General features: G+C 39.1%; 1 protein-coding gene across 2 annotated transcripts in view; it reads left to right on the top strand.

Moving 5' to 3' along the window:
* Positions 1-24,468, top strand: part of ICE1 (interactor of little elongation complex ELL subunit 1) — a 73,053-nt gene that overhangs the window by 22,268 nt on the left and 26,317 nt on the right. For both annotated transcript variants that reach the window (XR_012092825.1, XM_007961161.3), the window contains 8 exons: positions 1,706-1,788; positions 2,001-2,040; positions 2,121-2,177; positions 8,755-8,841; positions 11,340-11,749; positions 14,444-19,237; positions 20,357-20,525; positions 23,125-23,285. Coding sequence is in view for 1 of the 2 variants with exons in the window: in XM_007961161.3 (XP_007959352.3) it covers positions 1,706-1,788; positions 2,001-2,040; positions 2,121-2,177; positions 8,755-8,841; positions 11,340-11,749; positions 14,444-19,237; positions 20,357-20,525; positions 23,125-23,285 (5,801 nt within the window). In the remaining variant the exon portion in view is untranslated. The remainder of the gene's footprint in view (positions 1-1,705; positions 1,789-2,000; positions 2,041-2,120; positions 2,178-8,754; positions 8,842-11,339; positions 11,750-14,443; positions 19,238-20,356; positions 20,526-23,124; positions 23,286-24,468) is intronic.

Genomic DNA, 24,468 nt, shown 5'->3' with positions numbered 1-24,468 from the left:
CTGGGATTACATGTGTGAACCACTGCACCCAGCCACATTTTTTATTTTAAAAGGAATTTTTTTTTGAGACGAAATCTCGCTCTGTCTCCTAGACTGGAGTGCAGTGGGGTGATCTCGGCTCTCTATAACCTCTGCCTCCTGGGTTCAAGCGATTCTCCTGCCTCAGCCTCCTGAGTAGCTGGGCCTATGGGGCATGTGCCACCACATCCGGCTAATTTTTTTATATTTGTGGTAGACATGGAGTTTCACCATGTTGAGCCAACGCGCCTGGCCCACTTCTTGTGTTTTTTAGAGACAGGTCTCACTGTTGCCTAGACTGGAGTGCAGTGGCAAAATCATAGCTCACTGTAACTCTGCCTTAAAGCGATCCTCCAGCCTCAGCCTCCAGAGTGATGGGACTGTAAGTGTGTGCTACCACACCTGTCTAATTTTTAAATTTTTTGTAGAGATAGGGTTGCCCAGGCTGGTCTTGAACTCCTTGGCTTGAGTGATTCTCCTGCCTCAGCCTCCCAAAGTGCTGATATTACAGGCGTGAGCCACTGTGCCCAGCCAAGGAAATTATTATTATTTTTCTGAGACAGGGTCTCACTGTCACCTAAGCCGGAGTACAGTGGCACAGTCATGGCTTACTGCAGTCTCAGCCTCCCAGACTCAGGTGATTATTCAATCTCCTGAGTAGCTGGGAACTACAGGTGTGCACCACCACATCCGACTAATTTTTTGTAGAGACAGAGTTTCACAGTGTTGCCCAGGCTGGTCTTGAACTCCTGGGCTCCAGAGACCTGCTCAGCCTCCCAAAGAGCTGGTATCGTAGTTGTGAGCCACTGCAAGGAAATGTTTTTAAACCAATCTGAAGTGCCAGTAAGACTATATATGCAGGTTTTAGAACAGACTTTCTGTGAAGCAAAATGTCGCCTTTATTTTTCATGTATAATATTTTTTCTAGTAAAAATTATCAATGTGACTTAATAAAGATTACTGAGTAAAAATACCCATACTTGTTAGAGGAGTCAGGAGAGGATTGTTAGTGAAGTGTTTCATGGGATTTTAGTTGGTAATTGTATATGAGCGTATTTATGTAAAGTCAATACTGGTCAGATTCTTAATAGTATGTCTGGACCATTTGAGGCTTCAGAACCAGAAATCAGAATGAAGGATTACCTAAAATAGATCTCTAATAAAGAGATCTATTACCTAAAAATGGATCCCTAATAAAGGTCCTAGGGATTATGTGTAGCTAACTTGTTGAAGGGAATTCCAGGGAAGAATAACCATATCTGTAATAAGCATTGAGAAGATCGCCTCTCCCCTCCCTAATAAAGACACTGTATTCTGAGATAAAATTGCATTTCTAAAATTTCTAAGACTTCAGGGTTACCAGTGATTGAAATGGGAGGGCAACTCCCTTTTATGCCTTGAATTCTTCCCTAACTGGGGATTGGGATTGCTGTGCCTGGTTTGGAAAGGATTCTTAAGGCCCATGCTAGTTCTGTGGTTTAAATGACAGTTAAAGAAAAACGTGTATTGCATTCAGCCCTGATGATAAAATATTGAAGGAGCAATGGCTTTTTACAAAATTTATTTCAAAGTTTTAAGAAATGAGAAAAACTTGTAATAGATAAAATTTTGAGTATTTCATTAACCACAGTAGTAAAGTTAGTAAATTATTTTTCTCTCCCTGTTGCTTCACTGGACTTAAATAAAGAGGCTGCTGTCAAGCAAACTCAGGACTTCAAGCAACTGAGAAATGAAAAGAAAATACTTGAAAAGGAATTTAAGAAGACACAGGTACTAGATGAAAGCAGCATACACAAATCTTAAATATGTGGTTCCAGGGCCTCTGTAGTGTCTCTGTGTTGTAACTCACGTAGGAGTCAGACACGAGGCCCCCTGGCAAAAACAGTCCCAGCTGCCTGTTAAGTTGCACCTGTTTTACATTTGGTCTGGAATGGCTGCACTTCTTGTTCAGCATAAACACTATTAATGTTTTGTTTTCACAGGAAAGGCTTGACGAATTTTCTAAACAGAAAAATGAAAAGGGTGAGTATTCAGTTAATGCTTACATAAATTTCTTTTTGATATGTAGTATTTTATTAACCATTTTTTCTCCATGTTTTTAGAGTTGAGACATATCGGAACACAAATTTCAAGTGATTCATATGGAAGCATAGATAAAAGTGAGTATATTGCAACTTTTGTTTTAGTATTGTGTATTACTCTTAGTGGGTTGTGAGGCTGTGTTTTGCTCCTACATATAATTGTGAAAGTGCCAGGGCTTAGTAGATGTTTCGTTTTAGTAGAAGTCATGTATTATTGTGTCTTCATTAGATCCATATATAATCAGCTTATTGTCTTATAAAATAATACAGTGAATAAAAGAGTCAAAAATCAATATTGTTTGGGATAGGAAAACTAGTTGGAGATATAATATCTGCTCTTTTCGATTAATGAATACAGATTTTCTCTCTGGATTATAATTTATTAAATTAATTTATTATATTTCCTAGGTACCAATTATATAAGAAAATGTTAAAGTCAGGCAGGAAAACCGTAGAGTTCAAGCCTTATAGTATATTATATAGTAAAGCCCTATAGTATAGACAGAAAAGTTTAGGGAAGGCCCACAAGTGCAAAGAAAAGTGGTGGTCGTGGAACAAGGGAATGTACTACAAGTGTGGACGCACTGCATTACTTAGTGCCACGTCTCATAGGTGAGAAGCATAACTCTAGAGGTGAGAAATGAGAATTTTCACTTCAATCCTTCCATTTGTTGTGTGACTCTGCCATTTACTTTCCATTTTTGTATTTTCATTTTCCTTTTAAAAATGGAAATATGAATTTGAATTTCTGCTGTACCTCAGAGGTTTTTTGTGGGGATGCATGTAAAATGTTTAATTAGTAAATAATGGTATTTCATTTCACTAATGTGTAATTTTTTTCTCCAAGTGGAAATGATTAAAAACATTTAAATTGTGTGCAGGTATATGGTGTCTCTTAGAAGTCACCTTTACCTTTTTTTCTGTAATTTTTTTAAAAATTCATAGTACAAGTTCATGTTTTCCTTGGTGTAAGGCTTTAACAGTTCCCGCCTTTGAGCTCCCTGGGCATTGATTGCTAACCTACCACTATCACTAGATATCATTCCATGAGCTTTTGACTAGATTCTTGTTCTCTTGTGTATGGAAAATGAGACTTTAAGTAATAATTATTGCTGAAAGAAATAGACTTGACAACATTCGCTTTCCTGTTGAGTAGTCAGCGGTTGAATGGAATTATCTTCGTGTTTGGACTGACAGATTTGTTTTACAATTCAGCTATTCCCAAGCCTTACTATTCAAAGCAGAACCCTTCTGTCCTCTTTCTGTAGTTGCTCTCTATCCCTACATTGTGTTGTATTTGTTTCAAATAACTTATTACTATCTCTAGTAAAATTGTCTTACATTTTGTTTCTATCTACCCTCTTAATGAGGGCAGGGATAGTTTCTGTTGTATATTTTACTTTTCCCAAATGCATAAAGTTTTTGGGAATCTGCTGGTTATTTAGCTGTGGACCTTGATGGGTTTATCCTTACTTCTTAAGTGTATTGTTAACACTAATACTTGACTTATGGAAAAGATTTGCAAAGTAAGCACCAGAGTATTAGATTGACTTCACTTTATAAAAAACAGGCTGTCTGAGTGCCACTTTGCCTTTCTTTTCTTTCAAATTCCAACAAAAATTTTCGACCAGAAAAAAAAAAAACAGAAACAGCAGCAGCTGCTGGATAGTTACAAAGATTACCATCAGTAGAAGAAATGAGGAAGATGCACAGCAGATAGTATCAATTGGTGATGAAACCTGCAATTGCAGACAAAATAGCAGCTCTCACAAAGTAAGTTTCCATTGCAGAAGCTGCGAGTTTTCCCAAATCAGAGGTGGCAGGGAGTGGGAGAAGGAGCAGGACGTTAGCATTGTGCCAGGTAATTGATTAAAGGGTGAAAAGAATGCTACCCTTCTGGTTTTCAAAAATTGTTTCTGGCCTTTGCTCATGAACTGTGGCCCCAGTTTAGTTTTCTAGAGTTTTAGCTATGACATTGGAGCTCCTCAGAGTGGGTGTGAATATCAGAAAATTGGGTAATTATGGCTGCTTTAAGGGCTAGCTCCTCCTATTCCCAGAAAATAAGGTGTTTATATACTCCGTGTAAACCCTCACAACTGCATCCACTTTCCACTGCTTCCTCTGCAAGGCCGGGGTCCCACAGATTTAGGAAATGAGAATCTACATTTACTGCTAAAGGAATAGCACTAAAAATGTAGGCTGAAGAAATATACTTTGTCTGCCAAAGATGTTCTGCCTAAACGCTTATCTAAAACTTAGAGAAAAAGCAGTGAGAAAAAAGAGAAAAGCAACAGATGCGAGAAGACTGAGAGAAACTCTTTAATTATGAATGAGAAGGAAATGCTGAAAACTGATTGCATTTCCTTTAGAGAAAGTCTAAGAACATGTCCATAGGCTGCTGCTATGAAATTGAACCAGCTGTGGATCTTGAAAATTAAAAATCCAATTGCATAAATAAAATAAACCCAGTAGAAAGGTGGAAATACTGGATGGACAAATAAAATATCAGTTAAGTTGATCCTAGAGACTGAATCCTAGGCAGTTGAGAACATCGTACAAAGGGACAAACAAATGAAAGATACTAGAGAAAATAACAAGATTTGGAGGACAAAGCCAGATGTCTCAATATGCATCTCCTAGGACTTCTCAGAGGGAAGAACAGAACCATAAGGAGAGAAGGTGATCAAGACATGACAGAAGGAAACTTTCCTGAGCAGAAAACAAATGGAATATTCATATTCATAGGGGCCACCAAGTGTTGAGCATGATTTTTGTATGCAGTCTCCATCTCTGACACTTTCATAAGAAATACCTAAAATTAGATGAAACTGACTGAATATTAGAGGGATGGATAAAAATTTTCCAAGCAATGCTGACATTAAAGCAGTCATATAAGGCAAAAAAAATAATAAAAGCTTAGAAATGAATTTACATGATTGAAATGTTGATTAAAAGTATAGTTTGCCAAGAAGATACAGCTGGTATGTACCTAAGAGTGTGAAACGATGTCAAGCAATACTCTTGGAAATCTAGGGGGACTGGCCACATCTATTTTTGTCATGAGAGACTTCAATATGTTTTTTAGAAAGAGAGAGCAAAAGCAGACAAGGGATGGAATCGGAATCACAGTTCCAAATGGATAATTTATATACAACTCTGTAAACCACACACCTGGAGTTCGCTAAAATACTTTTCAAACATGTATAAAAGTTGACTAGTAAGTAAACAACAAAAAATACCGACAATTTAATATGAGCTTTTAATAAAAATCCCCCTCCCCCTGCAAAAACAAAACCTGCAAAACTTACCTAGTAACTCAACTCACATAAACACACACAAAAAAACCTCTCTTGGGTAACAGAAAAGACAAGAACTGAAATACTAAACTGTTCTGAAAGTAAACAGTAGGGCAATCCTTCACTGTTCAAAGGAATCTATTATGGCCTTACGTGATACATTGTCACTTTAGAAAATAAATACAGAGAACGAACTGTTTAAATGAAGGAAAAAAATGATGAAAATGCAAACTTAATGAAATAGGATACAAAGCAATTGATTTAGTAGAATTAAATCTGATAGCTGGTTCTTTGTAATGCTAATGAAACCAACATCTCTTTGGTAAACTTTGATTAAACAAACAAAAAAATAGCAGCACCAGGATTGAGAAAGCATTAAAACTACAGTAGAGAAATTTTTTAATTCACAAGTTCATATTCAGATGTGAAAATATAAGTAGAACGGTCCATTTTCTAGGAAAACATGCTCAAAATGATTCAGAACAATTGCTGCAAACTTAAAATAACCAGGAAGAAATTTTTAAGAATAGTTAAAGATCTAACAGCATAATAAATCCAGATAGTTTATAGGTGAGCTTTGTAAACATTCATTGAAAAACTAGTGTCTCTATTATTAATTTTTTTGTTTCAGAATTTAGAAAATAAGGAATGTTTCCATTTTATTCTCTGAGGCTAGCATAATGCTGTACCAAAAGCAAATAGCATGCACACATATTCTCAAGACTCAGGACTCTTCTGTTGTTAGTATAGCTGCAAAAATACTAAATAAAATTTTAAGAAATTAAATCCACACAGAATTTAGAGTACAGACAAATTATGCTTGAAGATTTATCTCAGGAATACTACATCTGGGTCAGAGAATGTTGGGATCATCTCAATTCAGCACCTAGTCCCAATTTCAAAAAATTGATGAGGTACTGGAAAAAAAAGTTTAACTTGAGAAAGGTGGAACATTCAAAGTATAGTTATTACTGTCAAAAACAAGGCAAGCATGCTTTTTGTTAGTTCCATTTTTTTTTTTTTCTTTGTACTGGAGGCCTGAACCAGTGCAACAGAATAAATGCAGAAGAGTGGGAGCTGTGAATACTAATAAAGGAAAGTAGAAATTGTCATTATTTCAGATGATATTACTAATATAGAGAATTCAAAAGACTCAACTACAGTTGGAATTAGAAGTAATAGAGCTTGGTAAAGTGCTGGCATATACAATGAGCATATACATTGTTCCGTTATTAACCTGTTAGAAAAGGAATGGAATAAGAACAACCCATTCTCAAGTGATACCTGAACCAGCAGATGTCTAAGAAAAGACCTGAAATCAGTATACAGTGTTTCTGAGGAAAACTGAAGCATTCCTTAAAAGCATTAAGGAAGACCTGAGTACATAAACATTATGTTCCTGGATGAGAAACAAAGTATAAAGATGTAAAATTTCCCCAAATATATTTATAAATATACAGAAACATTCAAAGTCCCATAGAGGTTTTCTATGGAAGAGGACAAGCAGATGGTTTATAGGGAAGAGTGTATGTTCAGAAGAATACAGTTTTTCAAAAGGAAAAAACAGAATAAGGACTATGCTCTAACGGATATTCAGTAGCCTACCCTGATTAAAGAAGTGTGATATGGATACAGATGATGACAAAGCAACAAAGTAGGAAAGAAATTTCATAAATGAATATGTAAATCCTTAAATATTCATACATGCCTTAGAGTTTGATAAAGGAAGAATTTTAAAGGATTAGAGGAAGTTGTGCAATTCACTAAGTATAAAGTTAACGCTGAAGATTTTTTTTCTGCTTTGTTTAGGAGTAGAGTGCTTTATTTTTTTGGGTCAGATTAGCAGTTGGAATGCTCAGTTAGAAAAGGCATAGCTCTGGATGATAGCCTCCATAAGAATGGAAAAGTAACTTTTTTTCTTTTTTTTTAAGGTTCCTTGTTTGCTGCTTTGGGTATACGTAATAAGCAGGGATCCTGGTCAGGTCATTTAAGCAAAGGGGATTACAGTGTTTGGAAGCAGGCTTTTGGGTAGGTTATATCACAATGTAGATAAGCTATTCGATCACAGAATTTTGGAACTGAAAAATGGATGTAGCTCACACACAGTGGCAATCAGAAGGTGGTTTTGGCTCAGGAGAGTTGGCAGTGTCCAGCCTTTCACACTTCTTGAGCTGTCCTCCACAGTTGTCCTTTCTGTGGACTTCATTTTTTGGAGCGAGCAGTCTGCCAGCTTAAGTAGAGCTAATCTCTTACAAAATCTGTGATTCCCTGAGACATTTTGGTTTTTAAAGGTTGGTCTTTAAGCTTCTCTTGAACTGTATTAAATATTTCACTAATTTCAGTAAATGCTTAAGGTTAATTAAAAAACTTAAGTTCAAGGAAACTCTAATAGAACTTTTAAGGTGACCTGAGAGTTACATACACTTAAGCTACTTTTAGTTGAATTTTAATTAGTATGGGTTGTCTTTTTTATGCACATTTCACCACAAGCTATTCATAATTATATTTTCATAAATGCTTTTTGCTTTAGAAGGTTTTGAAATTTCTATTAATGTAGAAAAGCTTTAAAACCAGAGTATAATATTCTTAATGTTACATGTATCGCATTAGGGCTGTCTTAGTTACAGCATCCCTTGGCCTTTCAATTTGAATTACTGGTTCTTAACTATTTTAGGAATTTACATCTCTTTGAAAATGTATAAAAATTCCAAAGGTTTTACTTTCCTTATAAAAGCATGTGCTTCTCTGTCTGCTTGTGTGTGTGATGATTGGTTTCTATCCATATGTTCATACACACACATTTCCCATACCGTCTCCCCTCAAGTCCATTGATGGATTATCTGTAATCCTTGAACTCCCCAGGTTAATTACAGCATGGTGAAGTCTAATGACTTTTCTGATAACCTCTTATAACTGAGGGATGCTTCTCTACTCCTTATAGAATACATAGAGCCCAGATCCCTTATCAGTTATTAACTGTGTTTCCTTCCCCCATCTCAAAGCAGTCTCTGGTGAAAATATGTGGGCCAAAGATTCATTTGTCCCATGCATACATAAAGGGGTAATAAAACCCTTTAACAACAAGTACACATGGTCTTTTGAATCCCTTGCCTCTGCCACCAAATTTATTTTAAAATAAGCAAACAAACAAATGTACCTTCAGCCTTCAATTTTTAGCTAAAGTATTGCAGACCTTTTTATCAATAACTGTATTGTGCACAGTAGTTGAGTTTGGGGAAGATGTTTAAGTTACCTAATTTTCTAAGTCCCTAATAAACCCTGTTTTCATAGAAGTATGATTTGGCCTTGTGTACGGTGAGCCAAATGACGTGACTTTAATGCTTTACTGTGTTTCACAGGAAAAGTAAAACTGCTTCTGAAGGAACTCTGGCTCTGTGTAAACACAACACACAGACTACCTGGTGAAGGCAGCAGATGTATCCCAGGTGAGAGAGAAGCTTACAGAAATGGATTTCATATGTGAAAGTAGAGAGGTTTACCATAGGCATTGCAGCCGTTAGTTTTTAATAGCTCCTGATTCTAACATTGAAAGAATGAAATAAACACGAATGAGTACTTTTTATTATACAAAACTCATTTCCCTTCAGTGTGAATTTTAATCCCAGTGAATACAGTTAGCTTTCATCAGAGAACCTTCAAAAACGTTAGAAGGTCGAGTAGCAGAGGCATACTGGCAGGCGGAGAGGGGAGACCTGAAGGATGCACAGTTTCTTCAGAATCATTTCGTGAATTTGATCAATCCGTGAGCACTTATGGAGGCATTCTAGCACATTCACAGTTATAGTCGAGTTAGCTATCCTGAGTGGAAGGGGAGAAGATAGCTGTCTTGTATAAGACAAAAGTGCTACTTATTTAGCTTTTTGTCATTTTACTAATTTCTTATGATTAGCTGCTGTAAATTCATGGGTCACTGAGGTTCTTAGTCTATGGAAACCTGCACCTTATTTTCCTCTCAGGCTTCTAAAGACAGTTTCCTTGGAAAAAAACGTTAAGGGACAAGTTACTGATTCTTACTTACGGTGGACTCAGAACTTGTCAAGTGTACAGAGGCATATGGGGTTTCGTTAAGTAGATGTTTCCCTCAGTTCACCTACTAGGTATCCACTGGTATTAACCACATGGTGCCCGCAACTCCTAAATTAGTCCCCTCAGTTTATAATTTATCAATTCATCTGTTTAGGCAGAAGCAACCGGGTGATGCTTTTTGGCTTTCTCTGTCAATCAGCATTCTGTCTTAAGCATTTGATTTTATGTTGTCAAGCTGTTACTAAAGGAGCTATTCTTCATTTCATAATCTCATGTTTGTATTTAAAAATATGCTTTTGAGGGGTAAATATATTACGTTAATTTTTCCAAAGTAGAAGGGAAAATATGGCATCTTTGGAATCTTCTTGTACCATAAGACATACTCTTTTGTTTTAGCTTTTTATTTTCATATGAGGATGGTTACAAAAGTAGTTTAGAGAATCCCCATGGATCCCTTAGCAGATTGCAGGATTTTTAACATTTTCAGTTACCAGTGATCAAAACCAGGACATTTGGTACAACCCTGTTAACTAAACTGTGAATTTCACAGTTTTCCCCAGGGATCCTCCTTTCCTTCCAGGATGCCATACAGGAAGCCTTCAGTAGTCATCTTGCTTTCACCTCCTCCAGTCCAAAAGTTCCTGGTTTTTTGTTTGTTTGTTTGTTTGTTTGTTTTTATCTCTCTTGTCTTTTACACTTTGGGAGAATATTATTTTGTAGAAAGCCCATTGCTTTGGCTTATCTGATGTTTTCTCACGTTATACTGAGGTTGTGTAAATAATTTAAGGCAAGAGCATCACAGTGGTGATGTTTCTCTTTACTCAGGGAGTTGTTCTAGGCATAGGTGATATGGGTATGTATTATCACTGGGCTCTAACCTTGGTCACTTGGTTAAGGTGGTATCTGCAGGTTTTTATGTTGTAAAGTTAGTCTTTTTTTCCTAATGAATCAACTTGAGAAAGGTTCTTTAACATTGTGCAAATATTCTGTTTCTTTCCGATTGTCGCCTGCTGATTTTAGCCTCCAGCAGTGGATCTTGCCTGCTATAATTGCTGCTTTATTCAGTGCGATCCTTTTAGCTTTGGTGGGAGCTTCTTTAGATTGGCTTCTGGGCCCTTCATAAATACTCCATTTTTTTTTTTTAGTTGTTTACTTCTGGTACCGCAAGATATTTCACTCTCTACTCGGATTTTCCCTCCCCAGCCCTATAATCAACCGCTTATCCAAGGAGCCCTGGATGCTCTATAAAAGTTATTTTTAAAGCTTGCAAATATAATAAATGGTTATGGAATCAAATGTTTTTGTTAATAATTAGTACCACTGAAGTTCACCAAAATCAAGACCCTGAAAGGATTAGGTTTTTATAGGAACTTTGCTGTTGCATTATCATACTGAGTATTCATAGACCTCATCAGATCTCTCAGAGAGCATTGTACAGATATGGCCATGGGTAGGCTTGATATTAGTTGATTTCAAATCACTTTTTGGACAGAAAATAGTGTTCTTTATCAACCTATGGGCACAAAGTTGTTTCTCTGCCACATTCTGGTGTTTGTATGGGAAGGTTCATCCAGAGACTGAGTGAGGCAGCAAGGCCCGTTTTCATGAACATAGATGTCTTTCCAGCTGTGTCATCCATGTACCCACCAGTCCGTCTCACCTGTCTGTCTCACTTTTCTTACTGCAAGACTAGCATACTTGTATGAAATGTATTGATTTTCTAGGATAATGTTTAGAAAGCAGCTGGTTGCCTTTTAAAAAATGTTTCTGCTTACTTGGAATTAGTATTTCAAGCATTTTGAACTGTTGTAATAAGGTTTGCTTTTTTGTTTTGTTTTGTTTTTAAGTTTTCTTGATATTGTAAATACCTGATACCTGTTTTTGTTCCCCGACACAGAAAAACCTGCCAAAGCAATCACCAGCTCCAGAGTGCCTGGGGAAGATGGTATGCTACCTCCAACACAAGGCAGCCCTCTTAGGACCTCCAGTGTGCAGACATGCCTCACAAAACTGTCTATGGAAATAAAGGAGGACTTTTTATGTCAAAATGTGGAAAAACAGAGCTCCAGTGGAACAAATTGTAGTTCTGACCATGTTTTTAATGAGAATGGAAATCTTGAGGTTTTAGTACAAAGTCATCATGACAGTGGCAGCACTGAATTTGTTGACCATGATCATTTTTTTGATGACGATCTTCAAGCTGCAATTGACTTCTTCAAACTTCCCCCTCCTCTTCTGTCACCAGTGCCCTCACCCCCTCCGATGGCATCACCACACCCGAGTTCCTTACCTTCTTCATTTGCACCTGTGAGTTTTGCTCTCTGAGTTTGAATTACCAAGTGGGTACATTGTCTATCCTAATATGTCGTTGATGCTCAAAGGATTTAGTGATATTCTTGCAAAGACTATTCATTTTAGCCAATTTTGTTAGGGGGTAACATGAGGATTTTAAAAAGCATGCCACTACCCTTTGGATCAACATATATAATATGAATTTTTTCACTTTGTATTAGGGTTGCGTTTTTGTTAGTCTTTCTCCACAACCAAATTACAAGTTTTCTATAGGAAGACTGTGTCTTGTTTTTATCTGTTGATGTGGAATAACTGAATTAAAGACATATTTGTATATATGGAGTTATATAGTGATAGGAAAATCTATGTGTACAGCATCCATGCCCCTTAACCTAGTGTAGCTGAGTTCTCTACCTTTATTTGATGAATTCATCATCTTGTGTGTTTGCTGAATGGTTTATAGTAGTTTCTTAGGAAGTTAGTCTTTATGAAGCAGATATATATATATTTTGGCTTAAGGAGCAGATACATGTTTTGCTCTTGGAATCAATTTCTTTCTTTATGAAAACACCATGTGCACCTGTTACGTTCCAGGGACCAGGCTAGACACTGGGTGTGCAGAGGTGACGAAAGATGCCATTGTCTCTTAGTGGGATTCATTGTGTGGAGGTGGGAGCAGTAAAGGAGCAAACAGATCCATTGCTGTGTAGAGCCCTGCAGTGGTGGAAAACACGCTCCTCAGGAGGATGAAGAAAAGCAGCTCAGTCCTGAATGGAAGCTGGGGCAGGTCGGGGGGCAGGCAGGATTCTTCTGAAGATTCGATCCCCACACTGAGTTTTAAGGAGTGAGTGGGGGTGCTTCAGGTGGAGGAGCTGTTCTCACAATAGTGCAGAAGCAAGGGTGAGCTCTGTATGTGGCAGATTCATGCAGGTGAGACTGGGAAAGGCCATGTGCATCCTCCCAAGGAGTTCCCACTTTATCCTGAAGGGGGATATCTTTGATGAATCCAAAGACGTAAACTGATAGATAGTTATTTGAAAGTTTCATTTCAGTATGAATGAGTAGGGAGTGGGGGTATAGTCAGAAAATAGACAAGACCACAGGCAAGGTAGTGGCTTAATAAGCAGCTCAAGTAAATTTTTTTTTTTTTTTTTTGAGACAGAGTCTCACTGTGTTGCCCAGACTGGAGCACAGTGGCACAATCTTGGCTCACTGCAAGCTCCGCCTCCCAGGTTCACACCATTCTCCTGCCTCAGCCTCCCAAGTAGGTGGGACTACAGGTGCCTGCCACCATGCCCAGCTAGTTTTTTTGTATTTTCAGTAGAGATGTGGTTTCATGGTGTTAGCCAGGATGGTCTCGATCTCCTGACCTTGTGATCTGCCTACTTCAGCCTCCCATAGTGCTGGGAGTACAGGCGTGAGCCACTGCGCCCAGCCGCAGCTCACTTAATTCTTGATACCTGAACCTAAGTTGTGGCATTGGTGTTAAAGAGGTGGGAACTGGTTAGAAAAATGTTATGAGGTCAGATGAGCAGCATTTGGTGACATTTTAAATGTGGCAGTTAGGGGAGATGGAGGAGTCCAAGATATTGAAAAACAGCAAATATAAGAAGAGACCCTGTTTGGGAGAATAATGTATAGAATGTTAGATATGAGGTATGCATATACACAAGCGAGGTACTGGAGGAAGGCTGTGGTGGTGCACAGACGTTCAGGACCTGCCAGCGTTTGAGTGCAGCGGAAGTCATGCCGCTGTGATATCATCCAGTAAGAGTGTAGAGGAGGAGAAGATGGACTCCCAGTCAGGACCCTGGGGAGCTGTCTCTATGTAAGTGACAAGTAGAAGAAGTTTGAGGAAAGGAGATTGAAAACAAGGGCAGAATAGACGAAATCCAGGAGATGGTGGTACTCTGGAGTTCAAAAGAGGAAAGAATTCTTTCAGTAGGAGCAAGTTGATGTCAGCAGCTGTTTATCTTCACCAGTCCACTGTTCTCTAACAGAATAGAGACAAGGTGGTTGATGGTGTCAGCACAAGCCAAGTGGGCCACATGCTCTAGGCAGTTAACTCAGGAGGGGACGAGTTGGGGGTCAGGAAAAGGTTCTGGAGCAGAGGTGGCCAGAGAACGGGCTGGGAGGGAGAGAGCGTTGTAAGGGTAGCACAGGTGTGGTTGATGACATCAGTCAGACTGCAGCACTCCGTGAGGACATGTTGGGGAGGAGATATGTGGTGGGAGATACCCACAAGACAACGCCCCTCCCCCCCGTACAAGGCTGTACCGGGCACAAGTCAGATACACCAGAGGGAGAAGAAATAGAGAGCTATGAAGCCAGAGACCAGCAACCTGGGTCAGAGCCTTTGTTACTAGATGGTGGGGAAGTAACAGTGTGCAAGTAGGAATGTTCGAAAGTTAAGAGAAGAAACATAACCCTGTGTAGAGTGGGGTGTGGCGCTTGGAAGCATGTCTGTTATTGGGGGAGATGTCTCTGTGGGTTGCTGGGCACCCTTAAGGAGAGAGCAGAACAGTGTTGGACCAAAGCTGGAGAACTCCCCACTCACTACAGAGATTCCAGGCTCTAGCCTGCCCCTGCTCAAATGTGATTATAAAGATTCTTCAGGAAACATGTACTTTTAAAAAATAATGCATGTAATTGATAGTCATGTTAATCTGTTGAATTAGTGTTTGACAAGTATAATTCATATTTTTTAAGGAAACCTTCTTTGGAGAGTATGCAGATTCCAGCGATAATGACTCAGTCCAGCTTAGAAATTCTGCTGAGTCCATTTCAGAAGATGATACAGCTGAATCACAGAATTATTTTGGCTCATTGAGAAAAAATAAAGGAAGTGGTACATGGGAGGAAAAGCCCAAATCACATGAAGCTATCCAAGCTCTGAATACATGGGAAGTAAATAAAGTGACGACTGCTGGACTTGAGACTTTCACAGCAACACTGAGAGAATCTTCTGCCGCACACTCCTTAGTTGGTGAAAAACACTGGACCACAGCATCTCGATCCATGAGTGATAGAAAAAGAGACATTTTACACGAGACAAAGACACAAATGGAGGTTAGGGAAATGGATAAGTCAGTGCAAACTGAGAAGACTGTTCATAAACTCACTCGAGGTCTGTGCATTGAGAGATTGTCTGCCAGCCCTGCACAAGAGAAGGAAGCTGCCCCTCGGAAGTCCGAGTTGTGTTCTTCTCACCTTGGCAAAAGGCCATTAAATGAACTCATGGAATCTGAAGGAAAAACCCCATTGTCCAAAATGATAGGATCACCCAAATCAGAGTTTACTAAGTGGACACGAATTAATGAAATCACTTCTGAACCAGACTGTATCACAGTTTCTGGCCATTTTCATGGACTATCTAGAGAATTGGAAAAGGAAAAAGAAGATACACAAGGGTTCTCTTTAGGAGAATCACCTGAATCAGAAGATGACGACTCAGGTGATGCAATGGATGTAGCAGGGCTTGACTTTGAAACCAGTTTTTCCTCGTCTTCTACCTTGGTAGCATTGTCTGTTGGCAGTAATCCCCAGTCTTCTTCTAGGTTAGACTGTGGTAATGATCCAGATATTACTACTAAAGTTTTCTCTACTGAACCGCCTCATTCAGAACATAAATTACAAACTAAAACTTTAAACACATTACATCTGCAGTCTGAGCCACCGGAGTGTTCCATAGGAAGAAACACCTTGGAGAATAGCCTGCGTGCCTTGAGCCCTGAATTGGGAGCATCTAATTTTAATGATCAGAAGAGCAGTGGTATAGAATATGCAAAAGTAGTAAAAGACTTAACCAAAATACATTCACTTCCTCGGTCAGTATTTATGAAAGCTACAAAAGATGGGCAATGTGAAAGTCAAGATCCAAGAATTGAGCTCACACTAAATAAGCCAGATTTCACATCATTAATAGGTTCTCAGGCTGCCTTGATCAAGAGTGGTTTGGGTTTTGTTAAAAGTACTTCATGGCACCATAGTGATTTATTAAGGAAAGGTGGTGAAGAAAGTCTGAGAGCTAAATCAGAACATGAACAAAAGACTAGCCAGTTACAAAAGGCAGCGCCATCCCTACAAAATAGAGGACCAACACCCAAGCCTAATCTTCTTAAAGAAAATAACAATCCTGTAGAATTCAAGACCACTGCATCAGTGTTACCTAATCAAGTATCAGTTATCACAAAACAGACAAGAACTGAAAAGGTTCAGAGTGCCAAATTGGAACACTTGAGGCCACATAGAAACGAGCCTACCTTAGTAACAGAAAATAGTGGCAACAAAACTGGTATGTCAACTATAGCAGAATGTGCTGGGGAAGGAGATGATACAACACAAAATATCAGGGAGGTGGCTGCTGTGAAAAGCATTTCACCAGAAGTTTCTGCCTCTAGGAGAAAATTAGATTTCAATTGTGCAGGTAGTTCTTCACCAGTAGAAAATTCTGATTGTTCCACAAATAGCATAGTATCTTTCTCTTCTGAAAACGTCCTTGTCCAAAACCAAGACATTGTGAGAGAAGCTGCAGTGCAGGGAGATAGGCAAAAGCAAAGGCAGCCTCAGGCCACAGATCTGGACTCCAGTGGGACAGATGGCAGTGAGGTGCTTTCAGCCACAGAAGTGACCATGTCAGGAGGTATTTCTGTTGAAAAAACCAGCTGTGGAGACACAGGGAGATCTGATGGTGAGGCCCTGGCTGTTGCAAATGATTCTACTGGCACATCACAAAATGCTAATGGACTTTGGAAGTTGAAATCTACGGCTCCCGGTGGTGCTTTGCTTGAATGTTTTGGCACTGCAGACACTACTTTTTCTTCAGCATTTTGCCGAAAAGAAGGAGAGACACAGGATACCTCCCAAAGTAGCCTACCTGGTACCTTACATTGTTACACAGGCATTCGAGAAGGGGGAGAGGACACTGAGGTAGAGGAGAGTGAGGCATTTAGCTGCAGTGAGGGGAGCGAACAGCAAGATGCTCCTGATGACTCGCAGAAAAATTCAGGAGATACACATGCTGGTGTAGCTGAGGTGAGACCTTCCTTAGAGGTAGGTTATTTGACGTCAGCTCTGCAAGATTTTAACATAAGTACTTTTTCTGAGCTAGATAGACTTTCCACATCAGAGGTTGTGATGTTTCTTGAGAGCTGTCAATTAGGGGATTATAGTTCAGGGGACTCTGTTTCTGAATGTTCTAGTAAAGGAACCCTAAATAAAGAAATGAACAAAGAATTAAAGCCAAGTGAAATAGCAGGAGAAAAATACAGAAAGCAACCCTGTGAGGAGGAAACACTTGGAACCTGTGAAGAGTGGATTGAATCAGAGGAAGATGATTATTTGTTAAAAAATACAAGTCAGCTCACTCAGTGTTCTTTGGAAACTCTGTCTGAGGTTCTGACCAAGATTAGGCAAGAACTGCAAACAAATGCTGAAGATTGCAATGGTAAAGACACTGACAGTTTACTGCTCTTAAATATAAATAACAACATGACCACTGAGAATTTAAGAGAGAAAAGTCCATTTCGGGAAACAACTGGCTCCTCATCACATGCTTCAGAGCCAGTCCCACAAATAGCTGCCTTGGACACTGAGGGCAGCTCTCGCATCGGCGGTAGGCCTCAGAATGAAAACACTGAGAGCAGACCAGAGGCCAGTTCAGATGCAGGCGGGCAAAGCGATGGTGGGAAAGAAGTCCTGCCAGAACCTGTGGAGCCATCAGCCTTGTGCTCTGACTCTGTAACAGAGCCATCGGCAGAGCAAAGTTCTAATTGCGAGGCCGAAACAACATTTCAGTGTCAGATAGCAACAGTGACCTCAGAAGTTATAAATGTTCTTATAAATAAGGATCAGAATCTAGTCATTGAAAAGGGGGACAACTGGACAATTATCAGCGGCGTAGCTGTCCTGCCACATGTGGACCAGGTCACACTGTGTGACTTTCCTGGAGACATCCCTATTTCTCAGGCTCAAGGAGAGCTGGAAGCCGGTTGCATCCCAGTGACTTCTGCTGAGAAGTCCCCAGAAGCCAGTCACACTGGCCCCGCATTTCAGGAGGTTCCATGTGGCAATAATCTTTCATGTCCCCAAGAGGATGTTTCAAGCACTGGTCAGAGCACCAACTTTGATAAAAGTCGTTTGCGAAATAGACCCGTTAAGCCTAGTATATGGATTAGTTCTCAAATATATGATCAAAACTTTGAGACTCAGATTGTTGCGTCTGATCACACATATTATAACTCAAAACTAGAGCCATCTGGCAAAAATAAGAATCGATCAAAGATTTCAAACAAAGATCAGTCAAACAAGCCAGTAAAAACTTCAGCATCAAATAGAGTTGAAACTCATCAGAGTGAAGTTGCTCAGTCATTTTCAGGGGAAAAAGCTAATACAAAAACTCAAAGAAGCCAAAGTCAGACCATTTTAGCAAATGCTGATACATCCACTCCTACAGATTGCTCTCCTGACACTCTGAGTAAAATACGGCAAGAGGTGGGGCCTCCTTTGCCACCTCTGCTTGCTCCTCTGATAGCTACACCTCCAAGGACTTCACAGCCACTCTCTCCACTGATATCGAGTTCTAGTCCTTCCTCACCAACCTCTCCCGTCGGCCAGATTTCTCCCTTATGTGAAACCCCAGTGCCTCCTGTCATGTCTCCATGGCCAGAGGACCCCAGACGTGCCTCTCCTCCAGATCCTTCTCCATCTCCATCTGCTGTGTCAGCCAGCGAGAGGGTAGTGTCGTCTCCTCTGCAGTTCTGTGCGGCCACACCGAAGCACGCACTTCCTGTGCCTGGCCGACTCCCACCCTGTGCATCTGGCCATGCTGCTGTGGGAGGGCCTCAGGAGAATTCTGTGAAAATCCTTGACACCATGTACCCAGAGTTATCTGCCAGGGCCCGGACCCTCAACATCCTCAAAGGGAATATTCAACTCACACGAGGTCCATCTGCTGACTGTAAGAATTTACCAGGACCTGCCAGTGCTATGATAGGATTCAAAACTATCACTTCAGCAGCAACTGCTTTTGTCAAAACTGGGAGCAGCTCTGGTGGTGACTGTAACCAAGACAAGTCAAGAGATTTGGGGACTCAGCAGGATTCAGGTGGGAAAAGAACATTGTCAGCGTCTACACTGAGAAGTGCTAAAAGACTGCGCCTGGACACTGGGTCCCCAGAACCAGAAACCAGGGGAGTCACTGCAGAAGGAATCCACAAGAACCTCCCAGGGAACCTCCCTCCAGCTGAAATTGCAACAACAGATGCGGAAAGAAGTTGTTCTAGTCCAGCCATCAGTGCAGTTTCACAGTTGCCTTTAAACCCGAAAGAAACTGTGGAGTCCCATGATAAAGCCATAGCTAATGCCCTGAAGAAAATTGCAGAGTTTTCTTTTGATCTGTTACCTGTCATTCGTAGTCATGTATATGTGGGAAATATCTCCAAAAAGCCTGTAATGAGAGATCAAGAGAAAGAAGTTGTTTATGAATTTAGCACAACAAAAAAGGTATGTGGCTGCTCTTTTCTGAGTGCATTAAGGATTACATGTCCTCAAAGACAGATGCTGTTTACTGTCAGCAAAATGTGTAGATGACCATGGACAAAGGTTTTACTGCAAGGATGAGAGTTATCCATGTAAACATTATGATTACTTTATTTCTAGCCAGCATTTTACAAATTTAAAATACGATAAAGACTGGAGATTTGGTCATTTCTCTTCATCAAATTACTTAACATTTTTTTTTTAAAGTATCTGTCGGGACTAAAATTGCATATATCCACTTGATCCTGGCATGTTTAGAGGCTTAAAATTATTTTCTTCAAAGCTTCAACTTATCACATAATTTTTCTTTTCCTTGAGTGTTTGTTACAAATCAAACAGGAACAAGTGCTTAGTGTCAAGAGAGGGAAAAAAGGGATACTTTAAATTTAAATATGTAGTTTATTAGGACTTTTATAGTTCTATATTTTCTAAATATCCACTGGAACCTTGCATGGATGACTTCTAGTGCTAGATGGATCACACTTAGTGCTTATCTGCATTTACTTGGAGTTATTTTGGCATAAATATTTATTTTTTTAGATTGCCTACTTGCAGAAAGCATAAGGAGCTCTGTAAGTCACTTTGAAAGGAAATGAATGCATGTATCAAATTATTTAATGCTCCTCTTAGGACAAAAAATGTTACTTAGTATTTTAAATTTAAACAGTATGTAGAGTAAATTAGAGTTTAGAAAACAAGAATGACAGTAAAATTATATACTGTATTTCATGCAGTCACATACACAGATGACATAAGGCAAAACCCAAGAAATTACGGTTTATTTGGCCAGAGGTAGTGACAGTGTGCAGCTAGGTCTTTTGAGACTTGCATTCTGGCATCTGTAGCATTACCAGCCGTAGGAAACAGACAGGTGTGGGGATCTCTTCAATGGCCCCGACCTCGATTCTCGTGACTTACATGCTAGGTAAGTTCTTACCAGTTATTACTGTGCTCCACCTTCTGATGTAGTGCAAGTTTTATTTTTTCAATAGATACTTAAGTTTTGTAACTTTTAGATAATCTTTGGTAGGCTAAAGATAAATATGAGTGTACATTGCCATTTTAATTTTTTTTTCAATCCAGCATTTAGCAGAGTGCTTGCTTCACTCTATTCTCTCAGAACTAAAAATTCAGAAGATATCTATGGACCACAATTACATTCATGCCCTCTGCAGGGTGTATGTGGGTATTTGTCGGCAACTTGGAGACTTGGAAAGAGCTCGCTTGTTTTGCTACAGCCTACTTAAAGAAGGTATGCTTAGATTGTGACAGTTTTGTATTGAAAATATATGATTGCCTTTTTCCCTTATACTGGAGTCTATATTTTCAGCTCTGTGATTACTGTGTGTCTTTTAAAATAATGTTATGTTTTGTCCATTGAATAGCTTTATACCCAGCTGCACCTGATCTTTAGTAGGGCTTACTTATATCAGCACATATATTTCCACTTGTAAATAAATGAGTATTTCTCATTACTGTGTATTTGTTGTGTGCCCTGGGCAGCTGCTTTAGAATTAGATATAGTTGCTGTAAAATATGGGAGGGATACTTTAAGTGACAAGCCAAACTGCTGTACCACTAAGTGGAAAGGGTAGCAACTTTAAGATGGAATTGATGAAAAGAAGTAGATGACAGAAAGCTAAAAGGAGATGGTGATATGAGGGTTGTCCTGTAATTCTCTTTTCTCTTTACTGTTTCTTCCATCCCTACTAGTGGATCAGATTGGGAATCATTCTTTGCTGTATGAAATCATCAGTATTTTTAAATCAGATGATATACGTATGAAACCTAATACCATATGAGTCTTATCTCAGTGTTAAACATTTACAGTCTCTGACTACCATGTTTATGGGGCTTATCAATCAGGATAATTGAGTATATCCATCACTTTTACTGTTGTGAATGAAGCTGCTAAGTGTTTCATTCACCCACTTCATTTCTTTGTTTACTCTTTCAGTCATTTATTCAACAAATCATTATGGAGTGAATGTTAGGATTTCTGTGGTGATTACATTCATATGGAGGTACAGTTGTCCAGGGGGACTGACAGGCCATTGTCACATCACAAAAACACACATGAAATTCAGCAGTTGGCGGGTGGTGGGACGGAACAGGGTGTGGGCTCGGCCAAGACCACAATGGATTTCTTATTCTTCCTCAACCGCAACAGGCCCATTCGTAGCTCTAGCTTTTGTGCTGACAGCTTTCTTGCTCTGTTTCCCTCAACTCTTGTGTTTCACTCCATTTTCACATACCTTCCTAGTCATCCTGGATCCCTTATTTTTCTTTATTTGCCTTCATGGCACTTACCACTTCTTAAAGATTAAATATTTTGTTTGCTGTCTCTCTGCTCCTCTAGCTTGTATATTCTGTAAGGAGATAATTTATTTGTCTTGTTTCTACTCTGAAGTGTCACCAGATAAACATAGGATTCAGAAATTAACAGATCAAGTTTAGTGCAGTGAGTTTATGCTTTGAGCTACCTATTCTTAGGTGTGTCAATGATAGATAAAGCAGAACAAAGAAAACTAAAAAGATGTGATTGTACAGCAAACAGGATAAAAATCTTTACTTTGGAAGGCTCTTGACAGCTTCTTATGAAATTAAAACATTCATTTATCCTGTGGCCCAGAAATTCTACTCATAGGCACTTATGCAGCAGAAACACAGAGTTAGATCATTACATCATTACATAAACTAGCACACGGATATAACATCTTGACTCATAGGAGCCCATAACTGGAAACAAATGTCCATCAGCCAGTGAATGGAAAACATTTTGATATATCAAGCAGGCAATTAAATACTACTTGGCTATACAAAGGAATAGACTACCAATGTATGCGTCAACATGGATGAATGTTGAGACCAACATGCTGAGTAGGGAAGCCGGACAGAAGAGAGTGCATACTACACAAATCCACTAATAAATATTTGAGAAAAGGCAAACTAATGTAGAGTGACAATAGATCATGACTTCTCTGTATCTAGGGTGAGGTGATTCACTGCAGAGCACGAGAACGAGAGAACTTTTGGGATGATGGTATTGACTGTTGTGGTGGTTTTGTGAATTTAATCATTTGTCAAAATTCATTGAACTTTAAAAGAGTGTATTTTATTGTCTGTAGACTACACTTCAATTAATTTTTTAAAAAGAGACAAAGTCAGAATGTAGGAGAAAGTGTTTACAACAAAAGAATTGTCACCTAGAATTTATTAAAAAAATTCTTCAAATCAGAAGCTTTATGTGTTCAATGAGTAAATGTAATGCATAAAAACCTATGTAATATAATGTAAAACCTATGTAATGCATAAAAATTGCCTATAATGACACATACCAAATGGAATAATTCTGAGAACAAGGAAGTTGGAGAATGGATTTTTCTTTTTTTTTTGAGACAGAGTCTCGCTCTGTCGCCCAGGCTGGAGTGCAGTGGCGGGATCTCGGCTCACTGCAAGCTCCACCTCCCGGGTTCACGCCATCCTCCTGCCTCAGCCTCCCGAGTAGCGGGACTACAGGCACCCACCACCACCCCTGGCTAATTTTTTGTATTTTTAGTAGAGACGGGGTTTCACCGTGTTAGCCAGGATGGTCTTGATCTCCTGTCCTCCTGATCTTCCCGCCTCAGCCTCCCAAAGTGCTGGGATTACAGGTGTGAGCCACTGCGCCCAGCCGAGAACAGATTTTTGAAATGACTGTGACTGGAGCCTCATCTGGGCTCCCCATTTACAGCTTCCTCCATTGCAGGATGCCTTGCAAGGCACCAGTGAAATTAATACAATATATTCTTAATTTGCAATTTATTCACTTGCTCATACATAAAAGATTTATTGTATTTTATTTCTCATAGATTTTCCAGAGTCTGAAAAATTAACTTTGTTTATTGCAAACATGTGGCATGATATATTTCTCTCTCAATCGGTGATTAATAAAGCAATGCAGTTAGTTGCCAGGCAACGTGCTAAAGGAGAGGTTCTGAACTGCTTGAGAGCTTTTCTTAATTGGGAAAAGGTGAGCTTTATTTCTATTTCTTACCGTACCTTACTTTTAGATATTATATAGATGTTACTATTTTGTTGTGTATTTAGTTTTATATTAGTTCATAGGCATTTTCTTCTTTCTAAATCTTTTAAAATTTAATCAGTTTAACCTAAGCTTATTCATTTTGTTCATTAAGTATACATGAGACATTCAAGGAAGAATTGTAGACCAAAGGATTGTGTTAATTAACAGTTTGTTTTGTACACTAATTTGTGACTGATGAAACCCACACGTAGGTATATATGTTTAAAAGTCTCAGAGAAGCTATAGAATGATTCAGTTCTTCAATAGATACTTAGGTAAAACAAAATTATGTATTTCAGTTATTTCCTATTAGGACTTTTAAAAATCTAATATGCTTTATTTTTCTTTCTAGTTGATGGAATTTGTTTTTGTGCTAACTACTTTGTTCCCGTGTTATCTTTTATTATTTTTAGTTATTGATATGTTAAAGTAAGTTTGTTTAGATGGGTATTCTTTCCTCATTTTATTTCATTCGTTCATTTTATCTAATGAGAATCTAACTACCAGTAGCAGACTTCAAGAAGAGGTACTGAAGCCAGTGATACTGATTTTTTAATTTTATTTTGTTTTTAATGAGCATGTATTTCCTCTACTAAAAACTCCCCTTGGTTTATGTGTGGAGCAGAATTTTATATGCTGTTTTGCCTTTTTTTATTATTACTTTTGAAGTTAGTATTTGTTAGGCTTTTATATTTTATAAAACGGAAAGAGCTTTTGGTGGTCAAAAGTTAGGTAAATATTAAAAAGCAAGTTTGTAATGATCTCTTCATCAATCTATCTAGACACAACAGAGTACATTCATGTGAGGTATTGTCATAAATTCTAGTCTGTCATTTTGTGTCAGGAGAGACATCCCACCTCCTACCGATGGATACCAGGAACCACATATATATCTGCTCCAGAGGGTTACTAGCCTCTGGAGAGTTACCTGCTTCTGGAAGGTTACTTGCCTCCGGAGAATTACCTACTTCGAGGGTTACTGCCTTCAGAGGGTTACCTGTTCCCGGAGAGTTACCTGCCTCCAGAGTTACCTGTTCCCAGAGGGTTACCTGCCTCCAGGGGGTCACCTATTCCCAGAGAGTTACCTGCCTCCAGAGTTACCTGTTCCCAGAGAGTTACCTGCCTCCAG

The sequence above is a fragment of the Chlorocebus sabaeus genome, chromosome 4 (assembly GCF_047675955.1).
Source record: "Chlorocebus sabaeus isolate Y175 chromosome 4, mChlSab1.0.hap1, whole genome shotgun sequence".
Taxonomy (NCBI): domain Eukaryota; kingdom Metazoa; phylum Chordata; class Mammalia; order Primates; family Cercopithecidae; genus Chlorocebus; species Chlorocebus sabaeus.
The sequence above is the reverse complement of the archived record's forward strand: the minus strand, read 5'-3'. Positions and strand labels throughout refer to the sequence as shown.